General features: G+C 39.2%; 1 protein-coding gene and 1 long non-coding RNA gene across 4 annotated transcripts in view; one reads left to right on the top strand and one right to left on the bottom strand.

Moving 5' to 3' along the window:
* KIZ (kizuna centrosomal protein) overlaps positions 1 to 19,769 on the top strand; it is a 91,860-nt gene that overhangs the window by 62,949 nt on the left and 9,142 nt on the right. For 2 of the 3 annotated variants that reach the window (XM_072140615.1, XM_072140617.1), the window contains 2 exons: positions 3,573 to 3,671; positions 12,187 to 12,289. In XM_072140615.1, coding sequence (XP_071996716.1) covers positions 3,573 to 3,671; positions 12,187 to 12,289 — 202 coding nt within the window. Of the gene's footprint in view, positions 1 to 3,572; positions 3,672 to 12,186; positions 12,290 to 18,174; positions 18,308 to 19,769 lie in introns of all 3 variants that reach the window. The other variant, XM_072140616.1, reaches the window with a different exon arrangement.
* LOC140121257 (uncharacterized) lies at positions 430 to 11,701 on the bottom strand. The gene is made up of 3 exons (XR_011854058.1): positions 11,534 to 11,701; positions 10,456 to 10,567; positions 430 to 851 (listed from the first exon to the last, which is right to left on the bottom strand). It is a non-coding gene; the product is annotated as an uncharacterized lncRNA (long non-coding RNA).

Below are 19,769 nucleotides of genomic sequence, written 5' to 3'. Positions count from 1 at the left end.
ATCAACCACTGAAAAGATAAAAAAAAAAAAAAAAAAAAAAAGGCTAGAAATACTCAAATCCACTCCTCTTCATCTTGATACTGGCGCTGTCTGTCGCTAGTCTTGACACGCCTCTTGGGTGACGTCACCTCCCTCTCCCATACTCCCAGCATGGAAGAGGGAGGTGCGGGGTTGTGCATAATTACCAGCCTGGAACGCCGGACATCTTGTCCCTGTGCACCATGCTGCTAATTATAAGTTTGTGTCAAGACTAGCGACAGACAGTACAGGGATCAAGATGAAGAGGAGCAGAGGTGAGTTTTGTTTACTTTTTAAAAAAAAAATTCAGTGGTTGATTTTCTTTAAGATTGTAATAGACATAAAGGGGGAATTAAACCCTCCCGCTCCGTATAAATCTGGTGGCCAGCTGTGCTACCAGGTCCTTTCTTACAAGCCCTAATAAATCTGCCCCATAGAATTTCTTGCCCTCATGGCAGACCATCGAAAGTCTATCCTTTCTGAAGGAAACCTTTATTATTGATCATATCATTAGGCGGCTTGAAGGTCCTAACAATATATGTAAATATATTGAAACACTTGATCTGCACATTGAGTCTATACCAGATTGCACGAGTTATAAATTGCAAACATGCTCTAGATGTATCCATCCCATACCGCACTTATTAGTGGAATGTTTTCTCTAGTCACTTTCTTCATTGCATTTATCTCCCAATTTCAGCATATACACAGCTTCATCTACCGCAGCGATGATTAGTCTTAGTAATAGCCTATGACCTCAGGCGCATATGAACATTAGCTCCTCTTCTTTAGAAAGATCTGAATCGAGCCTCCAACCAGTGCTTCTAATGAACCTGTAGAAACGAGAATTTGCAATTAATAAGGTTGTGTTTTATGTGGAAGCAGGAAAGTGTTAATTAGATCCAGTTCTGTGAATATAAACCGTACACATCATTAGCAAGTAACCCCAGATCCTCCCACGTCTCCTCCACATGAATGATATGTCCTTGTAGAACCTCTCCACTAATCCCCATCATGCATGTAGTATGTATGTAGACTGAAGAGTTACATATATGTCATTTATTACAAGCTGTTATTTTCTTCTAGCTCCTGTTGACTTAAAATTAAAATAATGATTTGTGGAAATTTTCTTCCAGCCATAGTCTCTCACTTCCCCCCCTTCCTTTGCTGCGTGTTTGAAGATGGAGCAAAGCGCAGTAGGGTGCCCCAGGGAGCCTCAGCAAGAGCACCGTATTGTCAATTAGTTTTTTTTTTTTTTTAGTTTTAATAAAACTGATTCTTACTTACAAAAATCTCTCACTTATTAAAATTTTAATTACTGGCTACAGAGCGTAGTTTCTCCATGCAGAATTCGATTGATCCAGTGAAACATACAGTGATAACAAAAACGGTAAATAAGGTAAAAAACGGTAAATCCGTACTATCCACCTGGTCTGCAAGGGTTTATGTTTGTGGCCGTAACAAGTATTTTAATGTTTATTTGCTAATTTTAAGAATTGTTAACGGGTATAAACCTTTTGTATGGGGTTAAGAGTGAAGTTGGGACCGTTTTATGTGCCTTTAAGTACTGGGAGTATTGATTGCCATTTTAGCCTTGAGAAGAACAGATTGATTGCAGTTGGTGATAACCTTTAATGGACCAGGATTGGAGTTCTCAGAGATGAAATACTTCCATTTTAAAACCTCAAAGGTTCTCGAGCAGACCTCCTGTTCTCCATATGTGAGTCTAGCCAGGAAAATATCCTGAGAATGTAACGATAAAGCTATCATCAGGAGTGCCATTCAAACTAGTGGGATCTAATTATGTTCCATCACGGGTGAAGGATGGATGAAGTAGACAATTCAGCAATACAGTATGTTTTGTTGTATAAATTGACAACTGGGTGTCACATTGCCCTTACAGCACAACTAGATTTAATTTTTTCACAATATGTTGAAAAAATTGTTGACATACCGTGTTAGCCAGGAAAAATCAAAAATACTTTTGTGTAAAAACTACAAAAGTGCTTAAGGAATGATACCTTTATTAGCTAACCAGAAAAATTATATGGACTCACTTCAATCCCCACAAGAGACTAACTCCAGACCCCTGCCATCCTAGCCCCCCCCCTGCCCATCACCCTTCTCTGTTTAACATAACCTCCACTTTTATTGCCCCAGCTTATCTTATTTGAGTCTCACCATATGTACTAATTATCTTGTTGTAACATCCCTCAAATATTGTGTTTTTCTCTCAGTGCTTCATTGTTATCCATGCCTGAAGAAGGGGCCTGTGTGCCCTGAAAGCTTGCACCAAATATAATTTTTCTGGTTAGCTAATAAAGGTATCATTCCTTAAGCACTTTTGTAGTTTTTACACAAAAGTATATTTGACTTTTTTCACAAGTCAGTAGCTCTTGCAATGTAGGACAACTTTGCCTATTACCCTCCCTACCTATGCCCAGATACGTCTTTGTTATCCTCAGCAGTTTAGGCTGTCCGGGAAAGTCTCCCCTGGCTTTGCTGCTTATTTCTGTAAGACCTAGCTTATTTACTCATGAAATGTGTATCTAGCAGAAAAGGCTGGTGTCTGTGCAGATCTGTGAAAGTAGAAGTCTCCTCCAAAGAGTAGTCAGGTAAAAGGTCTCCCTTGTTACCTATCAGTCCCTCCACCCCCCTTTGTGATTCTTTAGAACTTTCTCAGTCTCTCTTTGTACCTCAAGCTACGTCATAGACTCCTCTGCAGCAAATTTCCGTTCAGCTTCTGCTCTCTGGAGACTATCTTAACAAAAGGGTAGTTGTTTACCCTTAGTGCTCACATAGTACAGACTATAATCTTCATGTAACTATCTCAATTCTGATTATTTTATTTTTATTTATTTTTATTTTATTTTGGGCTCCACTCTTTTCCATGTGATGGAAGCAGCCAGGCTAGTCACTGTACAGATGCTCTATGTATACACTATGTTGTGCTCAGTGGATTTATTTGTAGGAATCTCACTAGATTTGCTTCTCACTGGAGTTAATTCATGAGAGAAAACAGTGTATCATGGGCATCTTGTAATTGACCCAGCTTTAGGGAAAAGACAGTAAGAGGTTAGTTTCACCCTCTTCACTGTCTATACTGGGGAGAGGAGCTGGCTGGTATATACTGGAGGGCAGGGTTGGCTATATACTGGGGGCTGGCTATATACTAGGGGCTGGCTATATACTAGGGGGCATGGTCTGGCTAGCTATATACTGGGGGTCAGGGGGATGGCTGTATACTGGGGGACAGCGAGTTTGATAAATATATGCTAAAGGGCATGGGTTTGATGGCTCTATACTGGGTGGAGGCTGTGATCAATGCATTTCCCACCCTCTGCTTATACTCGAGTCAATAGGTTTTCCCAGTTTTGTTGTGTTAAAATTAGGTACCTCGGGTAATACCTGGGTCGGCTTTTACGCGAGTATATATGGTAGGAATATAATATATACATACAATGCTGTGGGTGTTTTTATCATTTTTACAACACAATCTTATTTATTGTATTTTTTCTAAATATTTAATATTTTCAATTGTCTTTTATATACAGGAAATTCTACAGATTTATTACAAGATGTAAAGGACAAGATTCACATAGAAGAAGAAAACATTGAGGAATTTAGTGATGTATCAGATATAGAAATTCCTGGTAGGTAATTGGGGTTTGTACACACAACATTAATGCATATTATATATGAAAGTGTTACAAAAGCAAGTTCTGTCTTCTTTAGCCACGACACTGCAGAGTTTGCGGAGAGCCTTTTTTATCTGATAGGTTTGTTCCTACCTCTTTATCTGAGATGAATCACTGACACCACATCTTGCTGCTCCCTGTCCCAAAACAATGTAGAACAAAGCCATGCTTTTTCTGTAGTGAAGTGAATGGGTGTTATGGAAAACATTCTGCTTGGTTCTGCTTTTACAGTCCATGGGGAAAGGTTGCCACAAGTTGTAGTAGTGTCATTGGCCCATTTTTAGGAATCGGTGCTTTTCGTAAATGTGGGACCTTCATCTCTCAGAGATTTGTAATCTATCCTGTGGATATGAAGTAAATTTATTTTATGGGTAAATCTCAGCACACCATTGAGGTCCTACCGCTCAAAGCACCAGTGCTCTGTTTTTGCTATTTTTGGGGAACTTGTCACAATAAGCTCATTGCACCCATTACGTGGATGTCATGGGCTTATTGCATACTGGAAATTTTCTCATGGATTTGTAAACTTATTGTCACATTTTCCTTTTTTCTGTAATATAATGCATGTGAGGCCACCAAAGGAATTGGGTTTTTGTGGGGTTTTGTACATACTGATACTGTAACATTGTATGTGGGATAACATTATAATAAAGTAATATTAATGTGTAGTAGGAATCTAAGATACGACTGGGACTGCCTCCAGACAGTTTCATAGTTAACTGTGGCATTTTTTATGGATCTCTTATAAGTTTGTATGGGGCAGACCTCTTTGATGATTGCTTCTTCCAATTTCAACCCCTCATGCCTCTCTCCAGTCACATAGCTAGTAATCTAAACTTTATTCAGTGAATAGGTGAAAAATTATTAATAAAGCATAAACTGATACACAGGAAAATGAGACAGTTTTTCAAATCCAACCATCATATTTTAGATCTTATTTTCAGAGGGTTTCTTCCACTCACTGATGTCCAATTACAAAGGCCTAAAATAATATGTCACTAAAGATCACCACATACAAACTCTGGTCCTTGAGGTCTAACCCTAGACATGGCACATTGCTTCAGTTCTGACCCGAGTGTCTCATTGACCTATCATTTCTCCTCCCAAGTTTTACTAATTAATTGCAGTCCCCATAAAATAATAGTTCTGGAGCGTTTTCCATTACTCATAATGTTTCCTTTGTTCTTCCCTCCTGAAATGTGTAAATAAGCTGACTACAGGGAGTTGCCATTTGTGTTACTTTAACACAGTCCTCACTAGTTGGACATAGTCAATGTAAGGGCGTCCTCTCAGCTGGTAACACCCAGTTGTAAATTTAACATATAAAGGGTTAGTAGCTCACAGCTCCCCCACATGGAGAAGAGAAACCTTCAGGAGAGCATTTTTGCCTAAGGATTTCACAGCCCTGTGTATGAACCTAGTGCCCCTAGGTCAGATCAGGTCCTATTTGTGGTCCATTCTGCCCTCCTATAGAGGTCTATAGGGCTGTGAAAAACTGCTGATCCAACTCAGGCCCTATGCACGTAAGCACATTGGGCACAGCCAGATCATGGTCCCCATAATGGTCTATTACACCTGCCCGTGGTGTAGTGAGCACACAGTGTCTCATCACACCACGACCAAATGTAGAGAAGGTCTTATCTTTGTACCAATATGGCGTACAGCCACACTACTACCTATGGAGAGGGGAGGGGTGAGAAGAGCTCACCACCATCCCCCATTCATACACCACATGGTTGTGTGCATGAGGCCTAAGATGTCATGAGGCTTATGATGTCACAAGGCCTTAAAGTGTTTTCTGCACACATAACATTCCGTTTCACAGGTTGCAAGAAACGGTCCCACGCACCAATGACAAGTGAAAATGGCTGACCAAGACACAAGCAGGAACAGAAATAGGACCTGCTCTATCTTTTTAATCCCGGCAGTCGAGTCTTGCCTGGGGCCGTGGAATCCATGGCTCTTTGCATAAAGTGAATGAGGGCGTGTGGCAGCTATAGCGATCAAGGGGATACTTGGGTTGGGCTACTATTTGGTGTTTTTTTTTTTTTGTTTTTTTTTAGCGTTTAGTGTTTTTTCTTTTTGTTATTATTTACTAAAGTAGACAGGCCAGGAAAGCTGAAGGGTCCCTGCCAAAAAACGAGTGTGAGCGACAAAGCTGGGTCCTCAGTAAACTCACAGGACAATGTGTGGTCCCTGTTCTGCAGATTGGGGGGTCCCCTCCCGCTCATGTCAGACATATATCACCTTTCTTGCCCACTGGATAGGGGATGCATCACTACAGTGGGCCATTAGTTGACATTTCGCTGTCTATGATATATAGCCATAGGGCTATGTTACATTTAGTTTAGAAAAAAAACCATCTGAAATAAATAAATTAAAAAAAAAACACCTCCACTGAATGATCTAACGTCAGGTGTCCTGTGTGGTGTCACTGCAGAAAGTGAAATGTCTCAAGGTCACTTGTTCGTTACCCTTAATGGCTTTTAATCCATGTAAATAAACTGGAATTTGTAGATGTATCTGTAAATACACCTGTGAAAATGGCGCGGTCTGAGGGAGAGCGTAACGGCTCCAGTCAGTGTGACACTAATGGCTAAATTTAGTAGCTTTGAAGTGAGAGGTCATCAATGCAGCCTCAGATTTATAGACAGGGCAACCAAAACCGCAGGGGGAAACCTTTCATGTATTGCTGAAGACTTCAATGCAATCCTTCCTCTGGAAATAGAGGGATAGAATAATGACACAGCCCAGGAATTGAATAAAATGTAATTTTTATATATATTTCAGACTCATTTAAGAAAACTTGTTTTGTCCAAAGTTTGATAAAAAAAAAACAATATCTGTGTAATGGCGATGGCTTCGGGTAGGATTACTGGACAGATTTACTCTAATAATCCACTTACAGGGCCTTTGCCATCGCCGGCAGACGGGCACAGATATAAAGCTTCCTCTGTAGCTTTCGTCTGATCTGCGTGTCCTTGATTTCATGGTTATTACGTGCGGCCATTTTTCCTTTATGCCGTCCATGTTATCATAGAATTATATTGGGTCTTTGGAAAGTTTAAGTGATTTAAGGATAAAGTTAAACACAGATGTCTGCCCCGTATCTTATAATCATAGAATTGAGTTGATCAGTGGGGCACGCCTGGCAGACACGTGTCATCTTGGATTCATGGTCACAGCTTCTTCCTCCTATCCCTATCCTATTATAAATCTTATAAACTGAAACTAGGCACATCTGTCTGCAAGACGGAATTTTTAGAAAATAAACGAACCCTAAATTTAAAGGGATTGTTCAGGATTGAAGAAACAAAGCAATTTTTCTCCAAAAAGAACAATACACTACGCCATAGGTTGTGTGTATTATTTAAAGGGTTCGTCCACTTTCAGCAAATTATTGATATTGTTTGTGTAATGAAAAGTTACACAATTTTCCAATAGACTTTCTGCATCATTTCATCACAGTTTTGTAGATCTCTGCTTGTTGTCCTGCTATAGAAAGCCAGGAGGCTGCTCCTTACTCATCAAGAGAGCGGTGCTGAACTATTAACCCCTTAATGACCGTCGTATCGGCTTTTTACGGCGGTCATTAAGGGTACTTCTTCTGACGCGTACGCCTTTCTACGGCGGCGCGTCAGAAGAAGATTTCGGGACACTGGGTCTCGCTGGCGCCGGTGTCGGGCTGTGATATCACAGCCCAGACCCGGCACCAACACCCGGGATCGGAAAAACTCCGATCCCGGGTGTTTAACCCCTTAAACGCCACGGTCAAGCATGACCGCAGCGTGCAAGGGTGTCCCATGTGGATCGGACACCCCCCCCCCCCCCCCCGGTGTGCTTACCGGGGGATCCGATCCCTCCTGCCGCTGCCCCGGGTCCCGACGAGTGACCCGAGGATGCAGGCTTCTCTCCCCGGCTGTAAGTAACTGAGCAGGCGCGCCATGCTCAGTTACTTACACTATACACTGCAATACAAGTGTATTGCAGTGTAAAGACTTGAATAAGTGATCGGATGATCGCTTATTCAAGCCAAGAAGTAGAAAATGTAAAAAAGTTATAAAAAAAAATTAAATCTTTTTATAATATAATTAAATAAATAAATAAAATAAAAGTCCCATAATCTCCCCAGTAACACATAAAATGCAAATAAAGTAAATAAAACACAAAAACACGTACATGTTTGGTATCACCGCGTCCGTATTAATCTGTACAATAAATCTAAATCAATATTGAACCCGCTCGGTGAACTACGTAAAAAAAAAAAAACTCAAAAAACTTCCCGTAATATACAATTTTTCATCAAACACCATCACAAAAAATGTTCTAAAAAGTGATCAAAAAAAGTTACGTTCCCTAATATGATACGACTGAAAAGAACAATTGTTTTCACAAAAAATAAGCCCTCAACCAGATCTGACAACAGAAAAATACAGAAGTTATGGCAATAAAAATTGTCAATAGTAAAAACAATGCGATTTTCTCCAATATTGGTTTTGCTCAGGAAAAGTGAGCAAAAATAAGAAAAACTATATAAATGAGGTATCACCGCAATCGTAGTGAACCAGAGAATAAAGATAAAATATTATTTTTATGTTACGGGAGCGGGGGGGAAAAAATGCTAACAAACCAAAATAAAAATTGATGATTTTGTTTGTGTCCCCCTTGAAATAGTTAATAAAATCTCATGAATAAGCTTTAGACTCCCAAAATAAATTATCTATACATTGTATCTCATTCCATAAAAAATAAGTCCTCATATGTTCGCATTACCAAAAATAAATAAAAATGTATAGGTCGTACAATGTGACAATACAAATCTGCTGTGAATGGCGCCTTCATTCATTCTATACTTGGCCGTTTACCACCACATATGGGGTATCAGTACACTCGGGAGGAGTCGGGCATCAAGCGTTGCAGTGCGTTTCATAATTTAATTTATTCTGAAACTGTCAGTTTGGCCTAAATGAATGTATTTTCCCAAAACTTCTATAGTTTCTAAATCGCAAGTCCATATTGTTTCTATAGTGGGGTAATTTATGGGGTTTTACTATTATTTAGGCCTCTCAAAGTCACTTGAAAGCTGAGTTGTCCCTCAAAATGTGAGTTTTGGCAATTTTCATTAAAATAAGAAAAATCGCACCTAAAGTTTTGCGCCTCATAACATCCTAGAAAAATGACCGGAAGCATAAAATATCATCCCAACATAAAGCAGATATTCTGTAAATGTTAATTATCAAACTTTTTGGGTAGTTTTACATCTTGTCTGGAAACCAGAAGATTTCAAACTTGGAAAATGAAGAATTTTTACAAACTTTTGCCAAATTTTCACTTTTTTTCAGAACGAAACGCAAAACTTATCACTTAAATTTTATAACTAACATGAAGTACAGTGTGTCACGAGAAAACATTCTCAAAATCACCCGGATATGTTAAAGCGTTCCGAAGTTATAGCCAATTATCGTGAGACATGTCAGATTGGAAAAATCGAGTCTGGTCATTGAGCTGAAAACTAGTGTCGGTGATAAGGGGTTAATAGATGTATATTGGTAAATTACCTAATATCCTGGTCCCCCAACACTTACACACACACATTACAAAGATACAAGAGGTAAAGCGGCCAACCCCTTTAACTTCCAGTGGATAGAAATGTGTCCATGGAGATGTGATGGACATGCAGGTGCACAAGCCGTTTTTATCACAGAGAATAATCCGAGCCGTACGATACTAACGGCTCCTGCACCTGTGTTACATCACAAGATCATGCACCGTTTTCTATCAACTGGAAAAAAAACATAGAAGCGTTCTATAATATGACAGCAAGCAGAGATCTAGAGAATTGATACAGAAAACATATAGGAAAATTGTATAACATTACCTTACACAAACCGTATCAATTATTTGCTGAAAGTGGACAAACCCTTTAAACCTTTTATGACTTAGGGCAGTGATGGCGAAGCTTTTGGAGACAGAGTGCCCAAGCTACAACCAAAACCCACTTGTATGTCGCAAAGTGCCAACATGACAATTTAAGCAGTAACTTATTGATCCCTGTTGTATCACAGATTTTAATCGTATTGGTGTCCTGAGTTCACCAATACAATAGATGGTTGAAATTTGGATTGTAGCTTCCCTCCAGGGTCTCCTGAAGAGGAAGAATCACGCAACCCAAAAGCAGGAGCTCAAATGATAATCCATCTCTATCCACACCTTCTTGCTCCTCCTGTAGTCCTGGCAGCCAAGGATGTCGCTTTAAAATGGCGCTGAGCATGGCATGTCCTGAGCTGTATTGGACCACAGGAGAAAGCCTCGAGTCCTATCTGGCAAACTCTGTGTTGGGGTGAAGTCCTGGGTGCCCACAGAAAGGGCTCTCAGTGCCACCTCTGGCACCCGTGCCATAGCTTCGCCACCACTGACTTAGGGTAATTGGTGCCTGAGTGTCCATATCATATTTTGCAGTTCTGTTCTGCTCTTCTATAAATGACGATCTCTTTGGAACAGCTTTACATATTAAGTTTTTTTTTTTTTTTTTTTGTTTCTTTCATAAAATGTGAGGATTTAACTTAGTAGAAAAGTTATAAATTACATGTTTTTTATTTGTTTATAGAATTAAAAAAAAATATTAGAAATGTGAAAAAGTATGCTTTTTGTTATTTTGCCTATTAAAGTTTTTTTATAAGCAGTAAAATTTAATCTTTACCAAAATATTTTAAAACTATGTATGGTTTCAATTCCTCACCTTTCCCCAGGTTCAGATACAGAGGGTGCATGTACTTATGCAAACTGTCAGTTCTATCTCCCGGGAACTACTTATCCATTCTGACTTCAGCTGTTCTTCAGAACTGTGGCACCTATAAACAAAATTGGGTGTCATATTAAAGAGGAAAAAGGATAAGGATTGTGTTTCTAGGTGCCACGGAACTGGAGATATCCACTGTTAAACTTAGTCTGGAAATGAGAGCTGTATATGAAAATCATATTTTTAGTGCAAATGTAACAGTGGGTATCTCATGTTCCGTGGAACCTAGAAACACAACTGCACGGGGCATGAGCAATAAGGACGTATATAGCCATATTGCAGTCATGAAGGGCATAAGGGGTTATTCTCATCTGTATGTTCACATTTAATTTAATTCCTCTGCCATATGTATACATTTCTTGAAATGGATATTCTTTAACTAAGTGAAGATAACTTCCCAAAAATGTAGCAATGTTGTCCCTTAAAAATTAGATTGTTGTCTTTGGATACGACCACTGCTCTTGGAGTGATTGCAGAAAGAAACAAATAGTTTTTTATATGTTTTGAGTTATCGAATGTCCCACATCGAATGGCCCTGTGGTAATATATGCTAAATACAGGTGGTTGGGCAGGAGATGTCTAGTCAGTGTTGGAAGAGTTGCTGGGTGGTCATATCCAAGGACAGCTATCTTAATAAGGGACAACAAGATATTTATGGGAAATTATCTTCACACAAATAAACAAAATGTCCACAAGTCACAGTTAAAATCAGTGTTATTCATTGGGATATCATTTAAACTTCTAGAAAATGGAACATCAGTCAGATTGACTTTTGGCTCATTTTGGCTTGACATCTTATTCATATTGTGCATAGTCTTATTCTTAGAAGCGGCCCTCCACGACAACTCCTTTAAAATATAAAATGTGATATTCAAAAGAGGTTTTTTTTTTCTTTTCATAAAAAAATTACCGGTAATCTCCCATCCACGGCATTGGAGGTTGTCTTATTGCTGGAGGTTTTACCGATGGTCCCATAAAGCTTTCCACACAAACTGCACTACTGTTCCTCATTCTTTACCTGCCATCTTGAAATATGAGGGCACATATCTTTTGGGGTTGTTCATAGCAATCACATTACAAATGCCTTGAAACCAGGTACCCCATGTCTTGGTAAAAGCCCTGTCAAATTTAGCGCATCAGTAATCTGAAATGTTGCCGGCATCCTGTGGGAAATCCTGCATGTTAATGATCTAAAAATATAAATAGATAATAACCATCTGTCAAAAAACGTTAAAATTGTTTTGTTGTCAAGAAGTGTTAAATATACTATTTAAATATTATTTACTGTTGCTATTTTCTATGGGTATACAGTTAAGTTGAATTTGTACGCAAGTCGGAATTGGTATATTGTATAATTGTAACTCCAGACAAATTTTTTTTGTCCCTTTTTGACAATTGGATTTTCAAAATTTTGTGCAGTCATGGCACCAAGGATTATCAATAATGCTTCATTACAGACACCTTACAGCCTGGGAGTATAGTAAAGCATCCAGAGAGCTTCCCAGAGGTCACAGTGGTCAGAGAGGTCCTTCAGTAACTAGGGGTCGTTTGTAAGTCAGGTGTCCTTAAGTTGGGGACAGCCTGTATATTATGTTTAGCAAAATTCTTTTTTTAACGTTTTAAATTTTGTTTTTATTCCCTTGTAATTTTGCGCAAACTCTTCAATTCTAGGGTTAACTCGGGACAATGATAAAAAGGATTTTGGAGGAATTTTAAGGAATAAACAGAGTTCTGAAGGATCCTTATCTTCGAGTGATCCAAGCCCTATACACAGGTAAAAAAGAAATTGTTCTCTCTTTGCACACGTTTTTAGATATTTCTCTTTGATTTTTACATTTTTGTTTGGCTTTTTATGAAGTTTTTGTGAATTGTTTTGCTACATATTTTCACCAAGCCCAGGTATTGTTGTGCAGCTGTTGTCTTCTCATTTTAAGACTCAATTGACATTGCACTGAACCTCAAATTAACGTGTCCAGCTGCTCTCCGTAGGGCTACTTAGAGACCAGACAAAGGCAGTTGTCAGGCAGAGAGCTGACATAATACACCGAGAGTCCTGAAGACATAAAGTGCTGGATTTATTCTTCCTGATATTGACAGAATGTAAACTGAGTTTCGTTTACTGCAGATTTTAGCTTCTATTTAGACCTGGCCTTCTTTCACTTTCCGAATTTAGCCATTTTACTCAATGAAATATTCCCAATGTATGGAAAACAGCGCATTTGGTTTCACAAGTCGTTTGCGATATAAAACGGAATGTACTCGCAATGTAAACGCAACGGAATATTAGTGGAATGTGTGTGAACACAGCCCTCAGATATAGATAAAGTATGAGAGAAGATTAGCATAACACACGCCCCCAGCTCCTCCTCCCTGACCAAACACAGATTATAATGGTCAGAAACTAGGAATTATATCTCCACAACCGGGGGGGGGGGGCCAGAAAGAAAATTCAAAGTGCCCCTGAATCTATGTAACAGCCCGTACAGGATGCTCATCTCCACATATGGGAGGTGGTGAAAGGTCCTCTTTTAGTGGATTTAAAACGAAACATGAACTTTTAATGATAATACTTTTATTTCAATTTCCTTATATATTTGGGAAAAGCCTATATTAATGCTAAATGTAGTAGATATGTTTTTACATTCTCTAAATTCTAAGCTTACGGGTAATATTTCCCCTACTTGTGGTTACATATTGCATTACTTCCTGTATTATATCAACAGTGATGAGTGCAGCTACTTGACTACAGAAATGTCTCTCTTACAATGCCTACACATCCAGAACACTATGTTAATTATTACTGATCGCTGCCACTTCATTAATGGACTTTCCAGATGAGCTAAGAAAGCAACAGTACAATGTACAAGTCATAGGCACTCAGCTAAAAATGTGATGTACAGCCATAGCACTCCTCTATGGAGTACAGTGATATATTTATCTGCAGCAATTACGGACTATAGAGCTTCCTTTATTTTATGGATTTTTCTTCCTTTTCCCTTTGCTGATCCACATAAATCATGCACAGTCATAAAAGACTTGTACCATTACGGAGCATCCACTTACCAGATTCAATGGGTCTCATGTATGAGCTGGATCAAAAGCAAATCCAGCATTAGTCAACAAAAAGTAGGATTTGGAGACATGTAATTGCAGGAAGTATCCGTTTCCAATTTATTGTACATAATACATCGATCAACGCTTCCTTCTCGGTGGCCTCACATTTTTTAAGGATGAAATAATGTATTTTGTGCAAGTGGCCTGCATTGTTTTTTAAATGTTTACCATTTTTTTTCTTATCCTGTTTACAAATTAAAAACTTCAAATAATATTTACAGAAAAATCCTATTCTTAATAAATCATTGGCTTATTAGACCGAATCATATTAGACAGAATGGATCATTGGAAGATAAGGCATGTAAATGTGGCGCATGTATATGTATGTATGTATGTATGTATGTGTGTGTATGGGCAGAGGCTTTCCTACTTAAAGAGCATATTCTTCTCCACTGCTCCTTCATCTGACTCTCCAAAGCATTAGCATGGAGGATATTATACAGCAATAATGAGCAGTAATGACATAAATTCAGCCTTGGTGTAACACTTACTAGTTGTGGCTGCAGCACTTCTATAGATTTCTTTGACTATCGGATTATTCATACATCAAATGACAAGTTAATGTCAGTCGCTTACAACATTATGACATTATAAGACATGGTTAGAGATGTAATCCTAATCCTAATAATTCTATTAATACTTGAAGAATAACTAAACGTTTGAAGCATTTGTAATTTCATAAATAAATAGAACCTATGATAATAGTAAACTGTGTAATATACTTCATTAAAGGGGTATTCCGGGAATAGTCACAAAACGGAGCTAAAATAATATGATTTTATGATTTACAAAATTTATGACCTCTCTAAAGTAGGTGGAGTTATCACTAAGATGGCCGCCACTGGAAACTACAAGTTCCATGATCCTTTAGTTCTCAGTAACTCCTCCTACCACTTATGCTCTGCTAACAGTGATGATGTAACAGGTTTTCTTGCTCTGTTACCATGGTAATGATGTGTAACTGCCATCACCACAACACTGATCATACTGGATGCACTGCAACCAACCCACTACAGCCAAACGTAGTGGTGATCACATGTCCTGCCCAGGCAGGTACAGGACATGTGATGTGGACATGTGACCAGCGGCCATCTTCTGTCCTGCAACGGACTGCGCGGAGGAAATTAACGGACTGATTAAAGGGCCGGTAGCATTTTAATTCTTCATTACAGTCTATGTCATCAGCATTTTCTTTTAAGGGGAGCAAAATTTTAAATAACAACTAATAACACATTAGCTTATATTTTGAGTGCCCACTTGTATATGAATTATGCTGATTCCTGGAATACCCCTTTAAGAGAAACCAATTCTTTATGCCTTTTTTCCTGTTCTTTTTCTGGTAGTGAGCAGTGTATCTTAAAGGGAACATGTCATGCAAATTAACCCACCCAAAATAAAGTCTTTATTAAAATCTATGTTTAAAAAGAACTGCCCTTATCCCTAAATGGTTCTGCAATGTTGCAAAAATCAGATTGTAACCTTTTATGCAACACACTTCATGTGAAACATTCACACTGCGTCCTGCATAGTAAATTTTACTTGTTCTTGATTGACAGACTATGATATTCTGTTGTATGGAACATTTATAGAGAGCATTTTTACAACATTGGACACTTAAAGACATCATCTATAGTTACATCTGCAACATCTACCTCATGTATGTATCTGATCACATGGAATTACAGCAGCTTTCATGAAGGATGGGTAGAAGTAGAAATCCATTTAGGATGGGGAGGAGCAGTCCATAGAATCTGCTGTGGTGTAATGTTATCAGTTACATGCATGGTGTACAGTTTGCTAATGTTAGGAGGCTAAAGGACCTGTGATGATGTCACTGGTCACATGACATGCTGAGAAGAGGCATGGGACATGGGTAAAAGTAGAAGGTAGGGGCTTGTTGTGTTTCTGTACAACTACTCATTCACAACGGTCACAGCCTGGTGAGCTGACATCAGTGGGGGGAGAGGAGCTGTACAGGAGCACAAAGGTGGTGGCTGGGATCTGAGGAAACTGCAGCACAGACAAGTCACATGTTGTTTTTTGAAATGCATCCAAAGCCCAGGTCCATGGTGACTGGTTCCCTTTAAAGGTCCGGCTCTCTGAGGTTATTAGACTCTATAGTGCAGTGGTGGCAAAACCTATGGCACGGGAGCCAGAGGTGGCACTCAGAGCCCTTTTTGTGGGCACTTAGGCCATCGCCCCAGGACAGAGTTCACAAAACTGGACCAAATCCACCAAATCTTCCTGCAGTCCCAGGCAACTTAAGAGATGCTGCTCTCAGCGCTATTTTAAAGCGACACTCCGTTGCCTGTTTGGAACTGCGGGAAAAATGAAAAGGTTTTCACAGAAGATCTTTGGAGCTCATCCTGTTGGACCCACCATTCTTCCTGTACAGAGAGACCGTGGAGGGAAGCTGCAACCATAGTCTGAATTTGCCCTCCTTCTTTCAACTGTATTGGCCTCGGGCGGCCGATACAATTCAAAGATGTGGAAGAACAGGTAACAATAAGTTACTGCTTAAAATGCCATGTTGGCCCTTCATGGTAAATAAGTGGATTTTGGTTGTAGTTTGGGCACTTGGTCTCTAAAAGGTTTGCCATCACTGCTCTAGTGTCTGTAAAGAGATAAGTTATTAGACAGTTTTCAGGTTCCTTTGCTGTCAGTGCATACAGGACACAAAGCTGATTTACACAAACTGCTTACATAAGGAAAAAAGGCAGAGACAAAGGGCACATGGACATATTTTTTAATAAAGTATATTACAAAGTGCATTAGTATCACCCGCTCTATGTATTTATAACATTTTGTCAAAGTTTTAGTTCCGCTTTAAATGCTGCAGTGCAAATAACTATTGGCGATTCCCAATTTAACAAATGTTGGTATTGCACTCGTAAATCTTAAAAGCAAAAAATAGAAACATTACACCTATTTCAATGAATGAAACCAAAATAATATACTCAAATATATTAACTAACATTTATAATAATACTCTTCACCCTTTCCAATAAAAAGGAGAACAATTTGTGGTAAAGAAAGAAATCCCATCTGTGAACATTCCTGCCCTTTTTTCCAGCCTACATCTGCCTTCCCTACGAGTGGCCTTGTCCGTGGTTGTCCCCACAATCTGCCTTCCATGCCATCAGTGTCTTTTCTCCTGGGAATACTTTTTTTTTTTTTTTCTTCCTAATGTCCCCAAATGCTGACAATGGCGCCATCCCCCTTCCCACGGGTGCGCGCTGGATGTTTGGTTAAGCAAGTTTATTTAGATTTTCTGTCTGCGTCCTTTGTAACGTGGTTCATCCTTCTCTTAAAGTGTCGTCCTTGTTCCCATTGAAGTTTTATTTCCCTAACAGCTGAGGGATAATGGTCTGTGTTTTGTTTTTTTAAGTTTCGCGGCAGCACATGGTTAGCGCGTACTTGACATCAGTCTTGGAAGGGAGAGATTAAGTTGGCGAAGGAGACGCTCGGTGTAGACAGAAAGCGGGGAGCTCAGGTGCTCACTTATTTGTGATTGACATGCAGCGAAATTTCTTCTAGGCTTTACTTTTAAAGATTCCACTTATGGCAGTCACTTCTTGTGCTTTATTGCTTTTACAAGTGGGTCTCAAAAACCCTGTACTTGACAATAAACATAACCGTGCTGTTACTGCTGGGGTACTCAGTTTTTTTTTTTTGTTTTTTTTTTTAAAGAAAGTCTTCTTTGCTCTGTTTTGTCAGTGAGCTGATGAGTGACATCAAAGCGGACCCCGCTGGACCCAAATTAAAAAAAAAATGGCTTCCTCTGATGTCCTAGAGACAATAATTATGATGTGCCGGTTAAGTCCAAACTACAGCTGAGGGATTTTACTTTAAAGCAGAGGATTGGGCGCAAAAAAAAAAAAATGCATTTATGGCTCTTTGTCTGCCACCTCATTATGTGTGGGTCTGATTCATTAAGTAATTGGTTTGCAGTTGTTTACATGAGTATTAAGGCCTTCTATTCATAAGCCTTTGAGAGATACATTGTGCAAATGTTGCATGTTATGAATGCCGAATGAGGGGCAGGGGGCCAGTCCTATTGGCTAAACACTGTACTCTGTTGAATAGCAAGAGAAAGGGATTGGGCGCTGCTTTGCATAGCAATGACTTTGCTTTAATAAGCTTTACAGATTAATACACACAAGCTATAAAAGATGCAAAGAGATACTCTTAGCACATTTAAACATGCTCATTTCACCATTGTGGTAGTGGAGACCGAAAGAATCGAGTTCTTTCATATTCATTTTATTTTCTCTCTCTCTCTCCCCCTTTCGTCCTATTGCCTTTAGAGGAAGAAACTTTAATAGAATCCGATGTTTATTGTATTAGGGGCGAGATCCGCAACAGTTTATTATTAAAGATTCATTCAATGTAAATCTTTTTTTTTTTTTTCTCCGTCCGTCATTGTATTTCCTATAGCAAAATCATTTTGTGGTTGAATGGGGATAAAAGGCGTAATGTGCAAAGAAGTGAGTCTTAATAGGACGCTGCTCTCTGAGTAAAGACCACTTGTTCCCCTTTGTGCAGGAGAACATGCCAGCTTCCTCCTCTTCAGTTCGGCCTTCCACCGTTACATCGCATTCTGTCGCTTTCCCATAAAACGTTTTGCAAGAAACAACATAAATCCAGCAGGGAAACGCTGTCTTTTGGTTATCAGAAGGTAAAATGATCCGTGCACACAGGGAGAGATGGCTGCCGACCGGGAAATTCTTTAGATTAAAGCTGATTTTCCTTCAGACAATATACTTGTGTCTGTGTGATAATGAACGAGCCAGAGGAGGTCGCTAGATACTGAGCCATGCCGTGAGCTGTGAGATCAGACCACAATACATACAACTATTCACATCCTGGTAAACTTACCCTCCTTTTTCATAACAGTTTGTATCATTTTTTTTTTATGTTTACTCAAAGTTTACTGGAAAAAAATAACAACAACAAAAAAAAAAAATAGAATTACAACAAAGAAAGTAAACAAAGAAAACCATGGCACAGGATCGAGCAGATTTGTATCACTATTTTATATTAAATATTCTTTATTTTTATTATTTTAAATATATAAGAATACATCTTTATTTATGTGGCGGCATTATATTCCGCAGGACTTTACAGATCATGGGATAGATATACAAACAAACCCAAATATCACCGTTTTATATAGGGGCAGCACAGTGGCTCAGTGGAACGCATTACAGCCTTGCAGTGTGGGTTCAAGTCTCAGGGTCAACATCTGCAAAGAGTTTGTATGTTCTCTACGTGTTTGCGTGGCTTTCCTCCGGGTCTTCCGGTTTCCTCCCACACTCCAAAACATACTGGTAGGATGATTAGATTGTGAGCCCCATTGGGGACAGGGACCGTTTTGGCAAGCTCTATGCAGCGCTTCATAATCTGTGTGCGCTATATAAATAAAGGAATTATTATTATTAATAACATGGTCATACGAAGCAGTAGGAGTGAGGGCCCTGCTCACAAGCGCTTACAGTCTCTAAACATTTTTTGAAATGCTTGGAAATGCATTAGAATTTTGCCTGTTATTTTACCTTACTTTTGGGAAATGTTTAAAGGGGTTGTCCATGGATAAAAACAATTGATATATGACTGGGGGGCTTAAGAAACAATAAACTACTTATACTCCTCTCTTCTTGCGTTCACTTTCTCCCGCAGAGCAAACAGTTATTGCCAGGTCTTGGTTGCTTGCAGGGGCTTGTGGTGCCGCTCCGACCGCTGGTGCTCACCTGATACAGCCGGATAGCAGGCGGGTGTCAGAGGTTGGGAAAGCACCAACAACCTTTGTGCACAAACACAGGCCGGCAGTGACAGGTAACAGGAGCACTGGTGGAGCTGAGGAAGGAGTTTGTTTTTATCTGATGAATAGTGACTTGTTATTTTAATATAATTTATCAAGCCATCTGTCTATTGTACTATTACAGAATGGCCAGAACAGGTTAAAAATGATAAAAAAATAAGCAACACATTCCGCTTCTGTTCCAGTTTTTTTTTATATAATACTACAGGTCTTTATTTACCAGTCCACTATTGGCATGCAGCCAATGACTGACTGAGGCTGGTTACCTCTCTAATAATCGATTGGCTGAGTGATCATTTACTGCATGTTAAATGTGGGC

This window comes from Engystomops pustulosus, chromosome 3 (assembly GCF_040894005.1).
Source record: "Engystomops pustulosus chromosome 3, aEngPut4.maternal, whole genome shotgun sequence".
Taxonomy (NCBI): Eukaryota; Metazoa; Chordata; class Amphibia; order Anura; family Leptodactylidae; genus Engystomops; species Engystomops pustulosus.
The sequence above is the reverse complement of the archived record's forward strand: the minus strand, read 5'-3'. Positions and strand labels throughout refer to the sequence as shown.